Below are 15,037 nucleotides of genomic sequence, written 5' to 3' on the forward strand. Positions count from 1 at the left end.
CCTCAGATGCTGTTGTATGGAACCACTACATTGCTCATTCTTGTATAAGAAAATTTGAGGAAATGCAAGAAATAGTTTCATGTTCATAACCATCTACATGTTTCAGCTTACTGACTGAAACTTTTTAGTTTAATGGGTTTAGATAGTAAACACTGTGTCCTTGGAAAGAACTCCCTATACAGTGGTCGCCTTTCAGTTAATTTCGAACTCATGGCTTGTAAAGAAATATTTTGAGATGTTTGACACACTCTTACCGAATAAGCAGGAATGCCAGCATGTTCCACAGGGTCAAGCTCATGCCTTTTGTAAAAAAACAGCACTTGAAAGTTAAGCTGTGCCGACCTGAAACAATCTCGCCTCATGTTCACAATCACGCGAGAGTGACAAAATGCTTTACGGTAATTCAAAAACAATGTATATATTATGACTTTATAAGACAATTTCGAAAATTACCCACCTCCATTGAGATTTCTTGTACTCTATTTGCAAAACTGGTGAGCGTTGTAATCGTTGTAGTCCAGAGCTGCGCTTGGAGTATTCAATGAAGGAACCTGTAGGGGGAGCTTCGCAAATCTTACTGAGTTCCGCTTTAATGTTGTGAAGTGACGAAAATACTTTTTGTGTGCCAAAAAAAAACAAACATACAAGATAACGACTTTATTCAACAATAGTGATGGGTGATTTCAAAACACGAATCTTTGAAATCTTCCATACAAATACTTCATTTCGAATCAGTGGTCCGGTGTATCAAACTGCCAAAGTCACACCCCCCAGTGGTGAACCACTGAAATTTCGAAACACTTATGACGTAACGAAGCCTCGTTTACTGAAATCACGTGACTTTGGCAGTTTTACATGCTCCGAACCACTGATTCGAAAGATTAGTAAAGCTTCGAAGCTTCATGAAGCAGTGTATTGAAATTGGCCATCACTAGATATATAGCGGTTTCACTTTGTGAAAATGCCGGATCCATCTGGACAAAACGCCTATACGATACAACATTTTTGCGTATACAGCTAAACTCATCTCTGTGTGGACGGGGCCCGAGAGACAACAGGAGACAAACAAAGGCAACTAAACTAGACACAGGTGAAACTAATTAGTAACTAATACAAACAAGAACAAAACTGAAAGGAAACACAAGACCTAAATAAAAACTAAATGTAACAACCCTGACGAATGGACTGCATAGATAGTTTTAAAATGTTATACAGCTTAATAAAGATAAGACTGAATTACTTGTTACTGGTAATGATGGACAGAAAACCTCTATAGCTCCATATCTTGACTGTTTATCAAGTCAGGTTAAGAACTTTGGAATCATATTTGAAAGTGATCTTCTTGTCGCCCTCCCAACTCAGCTGTTGCAGAGTGCTAATTTAAGTTACAACTATGTTGGCCGCATTATAGAGACCAAACGCATATAATTTAAATGTTTGACATGTAAAGTGGGATCTATAAATGGTGCAAGTCTTTCATTCAGGATTTAAACATACATAAAATAAACAATCCAATTATTCAGTTTCACTTCAAATTGTTCAGAAAATAGGCAAAATTACTGAAGATTAACAGCATGTTTTGTCAGCTAACATTGTATTGAAGCAGTTCAGCGTTTCTTACATAGATGTTTTTTTTTAAATCTTAGATGTTACATTTTACATTCTATATTAATGATTCATTGATAACAAATCATCTAGGTCATATTAATAGAGACCGACCAAAAATGTATATTCTTTCTATTTCAGATGGAACACTGTAAACTAGTTCCATTAAAAAATAAAAAGTCTGAATTTTAATTTGTCGAATAAATATTGACTTCTTCACGGGCGACAGTTCTGCCCTCCTTCCGGATTTCCAATATGTTTGAATGCCATCCTGCATATTGTTGCGGTAGTGAGTCATTACACCATTTCTTGGCTTGTGCATGGCTATCTGGACAGTATTGTTATGGTGTGATGAGAAAAACAGGTGATGGTTTCATACACCATCTACATATATAAGCTTGGTAAGTAAATTTTATGGCATTATTGGATTTTAGATACAGATAGCTACTGAGAATCTATATTAACATGATGGCTGGAGTAATTTTTGAGACCTTTCTTCTATCTCATTTGTGAGTTATTTCAGTTAATTGAATTCAGTGTTTATAAATAAACATTTTAGCATATTTCAGACACCCTTACCTGTAAATGAGGTTCTTCATTGTTGAAATAACATTTGCTTAGCTGATGGTTCTTTATTGGAGATATCTGTAATGATTATTTATTTATATATCCATTTGTACATAGGCTAGATATATATTATTTAGTTTAATATCATTAAAGATTAAAAAATCTCAAGTAGCCTACTTTACATTTATTTATAACAAGACATGTTTTATGAACATTATATTTACTCACAGTTTTTGTCCAGTCCTCAAGCTCCTCTTCAAACCAGTGAAAGCTAATTACCTTCAACAGAGACTGAAATCTTAAAGCTAAGGAATAACATCTCCACCCACAATCAATAATATCAAAGTAAATGCATTCAGAATGAAACTGAAAGTACTGACAAGGCTGCTACTGAAATTCAAGATTTTGGGACAGAAAATTGTTCCAAGATTTTTTTCTACATAATACAAACAGGCTGGGGTGTCTGCATGACCAGAATAATTGTAACTACGAGATTGTGGCTTGTAAAAAGTGTTCACGTCCTCTTAGAGCTCGTAATTACAGCTTGTAAGCTGGGAGTTTTCTGAAAGCTCCCACATGTACCACGAGGCCGCTGTACCACCTGACCGCTGTAGATTCTGCGTTGATAGTGGTGCCATAGAAACGCATAATTCCCAGTCAGTGGACTTGAACAGCTCCGAATATAATGTCATGTGTTGTCATCTAAAGATTACAGTAATTACAAGGTTGCGTGACATACAGGCCAAAAGTTTAGAACCACTAAGATTTTTAATGTTTTTAAAAGAAGTTTTGTCTGCTCACCAAGGCTACATTTATTTAATTAAAAATACAGTAATAACAGTAATATTGTGAAATATTATTACAATTTAAAATATCTGTGTACTATTTAAATATATTTGACAAAGTAATTTATTCCTGTGATGCAAAGCTGAATTTTCAGCATCGTTACTCCAGTCTTCAGTGTCACATGATTCTTCAGAAATCATTCTAATATGCTGATTTGCTGCTAAATAACTATTTATTATTATTTTTTAATGTTGAAAACAGTTGTGTTCTTTTTTTTTTTCAGGATTCCTTGATGAATAGAAAGTTCAAAAGAACAGTATTTATCTGAAATACAAAGCTTCTGTGGCATTATACACTACCGTTCAAAAGTTTGGGGTCAGTAAGAATTTTAAAGAAATTAAAGAAATTAATACTTTTATTCAGCAAGGATGCATTAAATCAATCAGTAAAGACATTTATAATGTTACAAAAGATTAGATTTCAGATAAACACTGTTCTTTTGAACTTTCTATTCATCAAATAATCCTGAAAAAAATATTGTACACAAATATTTTGTACAGTTGCACACATTAAATGTTTCTTGAGCAGCAGATCAGCATATTAGAATGACTTCTGAAGAATCATGTGACACTGAAGACTGGAGTAACGATGCTGAAAATTCAGCTTTGATCACAGGAATAAATTACTTTGTCAAATATATTTAAATAGTACACAGTTATTTTAAATTGTAATAATATTTCACAATATTACTGTTATTACTGTATTTTTAATTAAATAAAGTAGCCTTGGTGAGCAGACGAAACGTCTTTTAAAAACATTAAAAATCTCAGTGGTTCCAAACTTTTGGACTGGACTGTAAGTCTGAACAGAGCGATGGCAATTTACATAACCTACGTAGTGCACATCACCACATTGTGGAATTATTTTTTCAATCTTTTAATATTATATACTATATTATATATTATATATTTTATAATATATATATAACATAATATTGTAGGGTGATATCAGGTAAAATGGGCCATTTAAGGTTTGGGGGTGCCAGCCCCTCTGGAATTTAGAGCCAATGACTGCAAAGGATTTCAAACTGTTGTCATAACTGTGTTTGACAAGTAACAGGTGATTTGATTGGTTTATGGTTGCTATGGTGGGCGGGGCAATAATTCAAGTCAAGACTGCACCAGAAAGCTAGTCTGGCTATCACCAGACCAAGCTCAACTTAAAATTGAACATTGGTCTGGGGAGTTTGCTATGTATTTCCTACTGCACAAGAGGAGTGATCAACGAGCATTAGTCACGCAAGTGGATAGTCCTTCAACCAATCAGATCAACGATCCGGGTAACTTACTTTGTATTGGTTTGTAGCATTGATCCGCGGTTTGCAAAAGCAGCAATGGCATCGAGCGATTTTTGCAGGTTGTGCAAAAAAACATGAAAGTGATCGGTATTTACACTCACTTGAGCAATTTGTTTGCTAACTAAAGAAGTCATTTAGCATGGTCGAGAGGTTAAAAGGTGACAATGATACTGTTCTGGTTCAGTGTAAATGAACATGGAATATAGCCACCCTAAACTGCGTCATTGTCATGACAACCAAAAAGAATTCAGTCAGCTCAGGCGGCGAGAGATTCAAGAAGCATGGAGATGAAACATATAGAGCAAATAATAACAAAGACTATAGAATAACGCAAGACGTGTCACTCGTATTGTTTTGAATGGGAGAAAGTGTAATGTGCACACACATTACAGTCCATGCGTACACACACACCCCACTGACATCAGTTCACTGATCTATGCTGTTATGTGACTCTGGCTGTATAAGCAATTGTGTTTTAAAATTAAAATTGATGATAAATTACTATTTCCCTGTGCAGTTTGATTGGCCCATTTTACCTGAAACTGCTCATGCAAAAAAAAAAGTTGGCACAGCTGATGTTTCAAGAACTGTAGGACCTAAATTTGTATTTTATTACATAATTTCAACACAAAATTATCAAAAACAGTCATTATTAATCATAAAAACACATGGAAAAGGCATATATGGTATTGTATTATTGCCCCAAGCGATTTACCAAAAAGTGGCCCAATTTAGCTGATATCACCCTATATACAACTATAACTATATAACAAATTTAGTTACATTAATTATATATCACACATCTATTAATTATATAACACACATCTGAATACCACTTAAAGTCCCTCTGTAGTCAGTAATTTTATCCATTAAAATTTATCTTTGATTACCAAAATGACACATTAAAATTTTTTTCCTGTGGAAAAAAAAAATCTTCATACCTTAAAATAGCTTGAATGTAACTCTACACCCTCGCTTCATTAATTATACGTCGATCTATGAATATGCTAATTAGCCCCGCCTCCACTCACTCGCACAGGTTTTATTCTGGGTTAGAGATGGCATACCCAAACTGCACCAGCTGTGAGTAAAGTGACAAATATCTGATGCAATAAAGCTACTCCCCCTGCATCTCTTGCTCCAGATTAAAGCAGTTTAGAGTGAAAGAAATTGAGACAAAATTGCTCATCTTTTGCTGCAAATTATTTATATTTATATATATGTAAATTGTAATTATGTATAATATATATAATATATTCCTATAATAATGATATTAATTTACAATTAATATTAAACTTTGTGATATAGTCAGATATTTTCTTTCAGCTGCCTTCTCAATCTTAATCTTCAGCAGCCGGCTCTCGCAAGAAGTGAATCAAACTGACGCCATGTGATTTGCTGTTTGCCACACGTCACACTTTCGTGCATGTGTTTCAGAATGAATTGCAAACTCTGGAGTTGACAGAGGAAGTTTATACTGAGCATTGTGAACCTGATCAAAACCATGTTGGATTTATATGGATTTGTCAACTCTAAACCTACTCTGAAACTCCGAATTTGTTCAGCTACCATCATGGTACAGGCCCCTGCTGTTTGGTTCTATAAATATAACACAAATGCGTTTTCACATCTTTTCAAGTCTTGTCAGTATTGGTAGATTTTGAGTAGTGTATTTGTCATTTATTCTAACAAACCAATTTCAGCATCCTCAATACATTGTGTGATATACTACAAATTATGAGACATAGGAAAAAGTTTTAAAATATACATTTTTTTTTTTTAAGTGTTTGTACTTTACATTTTTGGCAAACAAGCCAAAATCATTGCTGAATGAACATAAACAGGATATTAACAATGTCAAAAACCAGTGTCACCAACCAGTGCTTTCTTTAAAAAACATCACCAATGTAAAATCAATGTAACAACTCAACAACTCTTTTTCAGACCACAAGTGTTATTTTTAAGAATCTTTGGTTATTTGCACTTTCTCATATTTAACGATTCTCCCTCCCTTCGTGATGATCTCTTTATATTCTAGAGCTCCTTTCCCCTCGATGTAGCGTTCCTGCGTCACTTTTCCGGTTTCTGGGAGAGGGCAAGGAAATGACATCAGGGACAGCTGATTGTTTAAAGCCTGACCTTTAACCGGGAGTAATGCCTTTCCCATCTCTCTTTGTGGAGGTGGATCCTGTCGATAATATAACAAAGGAGATCTTCTCCCCTCCATCATATTAACAGGAGCTGCTGGTGGACACAACATTTGATTTGGCCTGATTTCATTTCCATGTGCCACTGTGATGTCTCTTGTAATGTCCCTTTGGAAGTCTCTTGGGAAGTCTCTCGGGATCTCTCTTGGGATGTCTCTTTGGAAGTCTCTTGGCATGTCTCTTGGTAGGTCTCTTGTAATGTCTCTCGGGATGTCTCTTGGTCTGATGTCTGTGTGATGAACTGAACCAGCTCTCCTGATGTCTGCGATGACTCCAGCCATAGTAGTTCTGTTATTGGGATTGACTTCCACCATCTTAGACACTGCAATAGAGTATGGCTGGTCTTTGAGAGTTTCACGAATCTTCATGGCGGACACAGATTGGGTGGGTAACCTGACCCTGGCGCAGAGTTCAGCTATGATTTTACCCATGGCCCAAACGTCTGATCGCTTGTCACGAACTCCACTCATCTGCAGGATCTCTGGAGCCGAGTACGCTTCATTGCCCAAGTTTACTGCAGAGCTGAGTCCATTTCGAGAGAATTTAGCCAGTCCCAAATCGATGATCACGGCACGATGGGTTTGATGCTCTACCTGGAATGGGATGAGGGAAGTCAGTTTCTTTGCTTATGTTCTATTAAAGAAACAGATCAAATGAAACCAATAATGAAGACCAATAGCAAGTAAAAACTCATTTTCTTGGCCCACTGATGAACGTTTGTGCTCACCATGATGTTGTCAGGTTTGAGGTCTTGGTGGACGATGTCTTTACTGTGCAGATAAAGTAAACCTTCACACATACCAGTGATGATTGTGGCTCTCACTGCTGGCGTCAGCTGAAGAACAAGCAAAAAGACATTGTTATATTTTTGCACCACTAATGCATAAACTAAACAGAAATCAAGCATGCAGTTTTTATAATGCTATTTTATTAAAGGAATAGTTCAGCCAACAATGCAAACAGTTGCTTTTGTTATGTAAACAATGTGGGGCCATGCTGAGCCACTTCAAGGAAACTTGTGTTTCACTTTGCCATCTTAGGGAGAAATCAACACACATGTTTTTTTTTCCTTTGTTGCTGAGATCTATTGATAAAAATAGTACAAAATAAAATAAAGAAACCAACCATTTGTACAATAATATTAAAAAGTGAGTGAGTACATTCCAGCAATCACTCACAATCCTGGCACTGCCTGGCAATATATTATAAATACATTTTGTATATATTCATTATATATTAATCTTATATTTGAAATACATCATAAGTCCATTTTTAAAAGTGTTTGAAAGATGGGTTCAAGTGTACTAAAGGTGGTAACTAAATACATTTTTCTATACAGAGATAGTATGTTAAAAGCACATTTTAGTTCAAATTCATGGTGTCTCAAAATAGCACAGTTGAGTACACTTAGATGTTCTTAAGATTATCTTAAGAAGTACTAAAGAAGAGCTTTTAGTATATTAAGTACAAAATAAGTGCACGGAAATAGAGCACTGAACATTATGGAAGTGTAAAAGTGTACTAAAATAAAGTGGATTTTATTGCACTTTTTTTTTCACCTGGGTAGACACTCCAACACTTTCCGTTTGCATTAAGATTATTTTTATTACCACACTGGCAGATATTGATCATTTTACTTAAGTAAAATGCACTTAATTTAGATCCCCCCAGGAAACAAGACTAAATATCATATATAATTTTCTCATATAGAAAATCCATCTTGATTTAAGATTTTTTTTTAAATTTACTTGAAATAGGATAAAAAAATACTTAGTATGAAAAGCATTTTTGCAGTGTGAATGAGTGAGTTAACTTTTTAAACATCACTTGCACTCCCTCATTTCAGGGTTAACATACTCAGAGTTTTCACTTAACCCACTGCAAAAAATGCTGTTCTTACTTAGATTTTTTGTCTCGTTTCTAGTCAAAATATCTTATAATAAGTTCTTAAATCAAGATGCATTTTCTTGACAAGTAAAAATTATTTTCTTGTTTTCAGGAAAAATAAGTCAAAATTAAGTAAGTCTTTCCTTAAAACAAGCAAAATAATCTGCCAATGTTGTAAGCAAAATAATCTTATTTCAAACCAAGAATAAGCTATATAATCTTGTTTTCAGTTTGGACTAAGATTATTTTGCTTACCCCATTGGCAGATTATTTTGCTTGTTTTAAGGAAAAAAGTACTCAATTTTGATTTATTTCTCCTGAAAACAAGGAAATAATTTGTACTTGTCAAGAAAATGCTTCTTGATTTAAGAACTTAAGACTAAAAACAAGACAAAAATTCTAAGTAAGAACAGCATTTTTTGCAGTGCCTCCTTTCTGAAACCGGCCCATGGTCAATCAAGTTCTCTGCTTTTAGCAGCCCTCCCTCCCCCACACATACAAACAAGCCACCAGCAACCATTCACACACACACCCCCAACCCCCCTGCAGATTGCTCAGGTAATGACCATATTTACACATGAATTGATGCTAATGATAGCCAAAAGACTAGCCAGTTAGCATCCACTTGGCTAAAGGAGGGTTACAAATCTCTGGGACTTCTAGTGTTAAAAATGATTAAATCATTTATACTCTTATAAAGGAAATGACTGAGGTGCCCTTGAGCAAGGCACCTAACCCCCAATTGCTCCCCGGGAACCACAGCATGGTTGGCTGCCAACCGCTCTGTGTGTGTGTGTGTTTGTGTCCACGGTTTACATGTGTGTGTTTGTTCACTACTCCTGATGCGTGTGCACTAACTGGAATACTAACAAATTCCTTCACATGTCACTTTCACTTTTATAAGGATGAGTAAAAGTATAAGAGAATTTTAATTTCTGAGCTGTTTCACACATCTTTACCTGTATTTTAGAAAGCTGAACTTTGAAGATGGTCGTCTCAAGATCTTCCCCAAAGATGAACTCCAAAGGAATATTCCACTTGGAGTCTTTCAGCCAAGGATCACCGAGAAGCTTTACCACATTGGGATGCCGAGCATTACTGAGGGTTGAAAAAAAACAAGTGTTTCATGTTTACAATTACTAGCTCAATTGTTTAAAATGAAGAAATATTAAATATACATACTGATAGACTTTGCATTCTCTCTCCAGCTGTGATCTGCTGATGTGGCTAAGAGGAACTCTCTTCACAGCAGCCCATGCGTCTCCATACTTCTCCTTGTATACTTTCCCAAAGCAGCCTGCAGCTAGTGTTTGTGTGGAGTATGCCATCTAGTGATGCTGTTAGTACATAGAAGGATGAGAAACTGTGAACCAGGGGTTCCCAACCCTGTTCCTGGACATCTACCTACCAGCAAAGTTTAGCTCCAACCATGATCCACACCTGAATCAGCTAATTAAGATCTTCAGGAGCACTTATTACAGACAGGTGTGTTGAGCAGGGCTGGAGCTGAGCTCTGCAGGAAGGTAGATCTCCAGGAACAGGGTTGGGGACCCCTGCTGTAAACCCTCCAAACTCAAATGCTTATTATGGTGACTAGAGGGGACATATTTGGTTGACTAGCTGCATCCGAAAGCTTAGGCAGCTGACCTGTTGCCTTACTGTCTTATCAGACAGTGATTTAGCAGATAGCGTTTGCGCACGAAGTAACCTGCTGAAAACCTTTTTCTAAGGAAGTGTGACAGTTTAACAAAACAGAGCGAGCTTGGTGTTAACGATTCAAATATTTAATTACTACAATAGTAATTTCTTGCTAAAAAATCAAAAGTGGGAAATGTTGGTCAAAAATGTACATTTACACACAAACTGACCACGCATTATTGTGGGATTGCCTGTCAAAGGAAGTGAAGTATACATCTGCTGCCTTAAGAAATTGATTGGTATCTCAGGAGACAGGAAGTGATGCTAACATTGAATTCAGACATGCCTTGATGCCTTCCTACCAGGGAATACGTCCTCCGAAGGCAGCAGTTTTAAGCTTTCGGACACAGCCAGTTTTGTCAAGATAATTTTGACAAGGTAATCTTTATGTTGTGGCCAAGTGATGTGAAATCATTGCCACGAGATCCGTTTTTGCTGAGTATATTTGTTTTAGTTTCAGCTTGATCTCATTATCTCTTTACTCAATTAACATTCTGTATGATCTAATAGGCCTATGTGCAGTACCATATGTTTTGTAAATACTGTAAATGTCCTAACGTTATGCCTCTCTTTCTGTAAGTGCACTTACAGGAATTTATATTTCATTTTATAATATGAGACAGAAGTGCAGATTGGCTGTTTAACACAAATCAATTATGGAGGGCACTGTATATATAATAATAAAATATTAAATTAAAAAAGACAAACTCAGTGAATGGATTTGAAAGGCTGTGGAGTGGATAACAATGTTTTATATTCTCTCAATTTCGAGGCCACAACTTCACATCACATGGCCACAACATAAAGATGTCGTTACATTCAACAAAATGATCTTGTGACCAAGATATATTATCACATTCCCACAAGACTTTAGCCTACAAGCCTTTTGCTGAGTTAGATGTATTTCAGGGTCAACATATTTTGATGATCCTAGAGCAACATTCTGGTCTAAACATTTAGTCCTAACCATATCCTACCCCTAAACCTAACCCTGGTCCCCACCCAGAAGTTATCTCTAAATGGGAAGGGAATGATAGGTGAATAACACTGATGTAGAAGTACCTAAACCTGGTTGTAAGCCTAAACGTGACATAAACTGTAAACTTGTCCCTCAAATCTGATTGGTTGATTGGAATGTTGTTCCAGGATCTATCTATCTATCTATCTATCTATCTATCTATCTATCTATCTATCTATCTATCTATCTATCTATCTATCTATCTATCTATCTATCTATCTATCTATCTATCTATCTATCTATCTATCTATCTATCTATCTATCTATCTATCTATCTATCTATCTATCTGTGTTTGCCATCAAATCTGACAGAAATGTCAGTCATGCCAGTCATTTTGTTTGTTTTTATATCAATAAATGCATGTGAAATACATTCAAAACAGGAGTGTCTTGAAATAGACATTACCAGTAGCACATAAAATGTAAAATGGGTCACCTGGTGTGTTTACAGGAAATCCCCACCATTAGCCAACTTATATAATCACATGGATAAGTTTCGAAATATCTACATAGTTGTAAAGCCATAAAGTCACAAAGCTTTTTCTAAACTACCTGACATTTTAATTATCAAGATGAATGAAAACCTTTACATGTCGTAGAAAAACTTGATTTTACTGCTAAAAGACTCATTTAGCACACATCCATTTACACAGGGAGTTTTGCTGGAATGCCTTTGGGCAAAACCTGCTTGTATTAAGTCTGTACACGCTGCTGGGAAAATGCTGTCAAACTGGATCTGGATTGCGAAAGAAATCATTCATATGCAAGATAAAATCAAGTCATCTTTTCTTGTATGGCCGAATATTTGGTGGCCTAGATTACCTCCTTCCCACCTTCACCCCCAGGAAACAAAATAGTTTCAGCATGTTTCCACCCATATACCCTCAGAGTTATGTTTATGTAATCATCACAAATACATTTTAGCAATTACACAGACAAAATACATGGTTCCTTGATAACTATAAACCAGAAGAAACTGTAACATCAACAATGTCATTAATATCATTGTATTGAAACGGTTGTAATCACTGTCCTTCATAATAATAACACCACATAATAATAGTTTGGTTCACTGCTCACTGAAATCTCTTACCTGTATCAGCAGGTCCTGTGGCTGATGGTGCTGAATGTGCTCAAATAAAACAGGCACAGTTCTTGCTAATTATCTTCCTTCTATAACCACACCCTCATGTTTCAACATTGGAAGGACACCTGAGTATTACAACCAGTCAGATAAGGGAAAACACAGTGTTGAGTGTTAACAGACAACAAAAAGCCGAGACTGTGTAGAAGAAATGTTAAAACTGTAATACTGTAAGAAATGTTAAAGAAGTTCTGTGAGATGTATAGGCTACATGGGTTCATTCAAATAAAATGCCTGTTTATGACAATATATTTAGGAGAGATCTTCTTTAAAACTATAGTGACTTCAAGAAGAAGAGGAGGGGAAAAAACATGACTCTGCAATATCTCCTCTTCTATTTCCTAATTTCACAATGTGTCCAGGGGAGATCTGCATAAAAAAAAAAGAAAGTTTTTTATGGTTGAACTAAACATAAAACCCTCATGAAAGAAGAAACATGTTCAGTCAAGTCAGAACAAGACAGTGTTAAGCAAGAACAGACTGTCCTCAAAGATAATTTTGAATCTGTTCTGTTTCTGTGACATTAGGACTGAAACATCAGCGGGGAATCATGCTATTTTGTAAATGGAGGGGGGCATTTTTCATGTTGCCATCATATATGTATAGTATATATCAGATAAAATTACAAGTATGGATTGAAATTTTTTTTTTTTTTTTTATCAAAATATTTTACATTTTAAATAAACCCCACTACATTAAGAAATATGCCAGGTTTTTCTTTAGGTTTTCCCCATAATTAACTGTTTCAAACAAAAAATATTTTAATTGGTCCTCATTTTATAGGTTTTACACTGTGTCCTCAATAGCCCTTTCCTGTAAGTCTTTTAAAATCCCTTTAAATAAAGACAGTTCCTCAATGACATCATCCTACAGGAAGTGACATCATTTTGGAGGGAAACCAACAATAGCACAAAAATATTTGAGTGTTTGCAATGGGTTTGATGATTTCCCAAAAGAGTGATGTACATTGTAAGAGCGTTTAAATTGCGTAATTTAATAGAGGAAAGGAAATGATATGAGTTGAACAATGATGTTTATATATGGGAATGGAGTCTGTGTTGGATTTGACACTAGTTTCTAACAATTTGTCTAATATGTGTAATTAGGAAGTATGGGGGAAATCTAGCATTGGGAGTGATCACCCAATAGTTACAATGTTAGATATTGAGACAGATAGAACGTTAGTACAAAGAAGAGGAAGATGGATATTTGAAAAAAAAAAACAAATAGGGCTAAATTTGAGGAAATTTGTGAGGAAAGAATGGCAGCAATTGATTCGAATCAAGAAATTGACATTCTAAATGAAAAGGTTTGTGCCATAATAGAAGCAGCATCAGAATCAATTCCGAAAAGTAAAGGAAAAATGACGAGGAAAGCTGATACTTGGTGGACAGACAAGTAAAGCTGTCAGAGATTTTAAACTTCTTAAGAGAACACATACAGTATTGTGCAAAATGTCAGGCATGTCAGTATTTTCACCCCCCCAAAAAGGTTTTAAGCCAGTTATTTATATATTTTGCTGTAGTGTGTCAATATCCGTTCACATTTCCAAACATTAATTTTGCCATTAAGTGTAATAACCCAGTGAGATTTTTGAATACACAAGGAGTCTGACAACAGCCGGTGCTCCACACAGTGATCTGATCTCACCATCATCGAATCCGTCTGTGATTACATGAAGAAACAGATGAAACTGAGACAAACTAAATCCAGAAGAACTGTGCCCGTGTCTCTAAGATGCTTGAAGAAACCTGCCTGCAAAGATACAGTACTGTGAAGAGCTTTAGGCACTTGTGTAAAAATGCTGTAAAGTGAGGATGTTTTTTTTTTTTTTAAACATATAGTTAAATAGATTTTTATTTATCAATTAACTTATATTAGCTAAATCAAAACAATATTATATGTGACCACCCTTTGCATTTAAAACAGCTCTTGTCCAGGTACACTTGGGCATCATTTTTCAGGTAGCTTTGGAGGCAGGTTTCTTAAAATCTCTTGGAGACATGCCACAGTTCTCCTGGATTTGGTTTGTCTCAGTTTCATCTGTTTCTTCATGTAATCACAGACGGATTCAATGATGGTGAGCTCTGATCTCCTTGTGGAGCACCGGCTGTTATCAGTCTGATTGTGTATTCAAAAATCTCACTGAATTATTAAAATTAATGACAAAATGAATGTTTGGAAATGTGAACGGATATTTCCTATTGACACACTGCGGCAAAAGATATAAATAACTGGCTTAAAACCTTTTTTGGGGGGTGAAAATACTTAGGTGCCCAAGACTTTTGCACAATACTGTACTTATAACCATATAATATTATACAAGCTCAAGCAGTGAGGAGAACCATAAGGCAAGCTAAAAGGATTTTACAATGGAATTGGAAGAACAACTCCAGTAGGTGATGTCTGGAGTATGATAAAGAGAATGGCAGGTAATAAGGAAGAGTGGAAATATCCAGTACTAGAGTCAGAAGGAGAAATAACAGTATTTGATAAGGACGAAGCAGAAATGTTGGTAAAAACATTTCTACAGATACATGGGTCAGGGAACTGAAGAGAAGAGGAGAGAAATAACAAAGAGACAAAATTTAGAAGAATTGGAAAGGAGTGTTGCTCTGCCTGTAATATTATTTCGTCTGAATATTATTATTAGAAGTTGGTGTTGTAATTTTATTCATAATCTTCATGTGTTTCCCTGCAACTACCCATAACAGGTATGTGGTTCAGCAACAAAAACCAAGTTATGAAGCCAAGCTCAAGCTGAGACT

The 15,037-nt window shown here is 35.6% G+C and overlaps 1 protein-coding gene and 1 long non-coding RNA gene across 2 annotated transcripts; both read right to left on the minus strand.

The window, feature by feature from the left end:
• Positions 1–289: 289 nt before the first annotated feature.
• On the minus strand, positions 290–2,461 carry LOC137028319 (uncharacterized). The gene is made up of 4 exons (XR_010896157.1): positions 2,401–2,461; positions 2,185–2,250; positions 458–551; positions 290–300 (listed from the first exon to the last, which is right to left on the minus strand). It is a non-coding gene; the product is annotated as an uncharacterized lncRNA (long non-coding RNA).
• Positions 2,462–5,010: 2,549 nt separating this feature from the next.
• Positions 5,011–12,282, minus strand: zmp:0000000881 (uncharacterized). Its single transcript, XM_067397093.1, has 5 exons — positions 12,219–12,282; positions 9,592–9,746; positions 9,369–9,507; positions 7,250–7,357; positions 5,011–7,115 (listed from the first exon to the last, which is right to left on the minus strand). The coding sequence occupies exons 2-5, from the start codon at positions 9,735–9,737 to the stop codon at positions 6,276–6,278; spliced, it is 1,233 nt and encodes a 410-aa protein (XP_067253194.1). The 5' UTR covers positions 9,738–9,746; positions 12,219–12,282; the 3' UTR covers positions 5,011–6,275.
• Between the last annotated feature and the right edge of the window lie 2,755 nt (positions 12,283–15,037).

Source organism: Chanodichthys erythropterus, chromosome 2 (genome assembly GCF_024489055.1).
Source record: "Chanodichthys erythropterus isolate Z2021 chromosome 2, ASM2448905v1, whole genome shotgun sequence".
NCBI lineage: Eukaryota > Metazoa > Chordata > Actinopteri > Cypriniformes > Xenocyprididae > Chanodichthys > Chanodichthys erythropterus.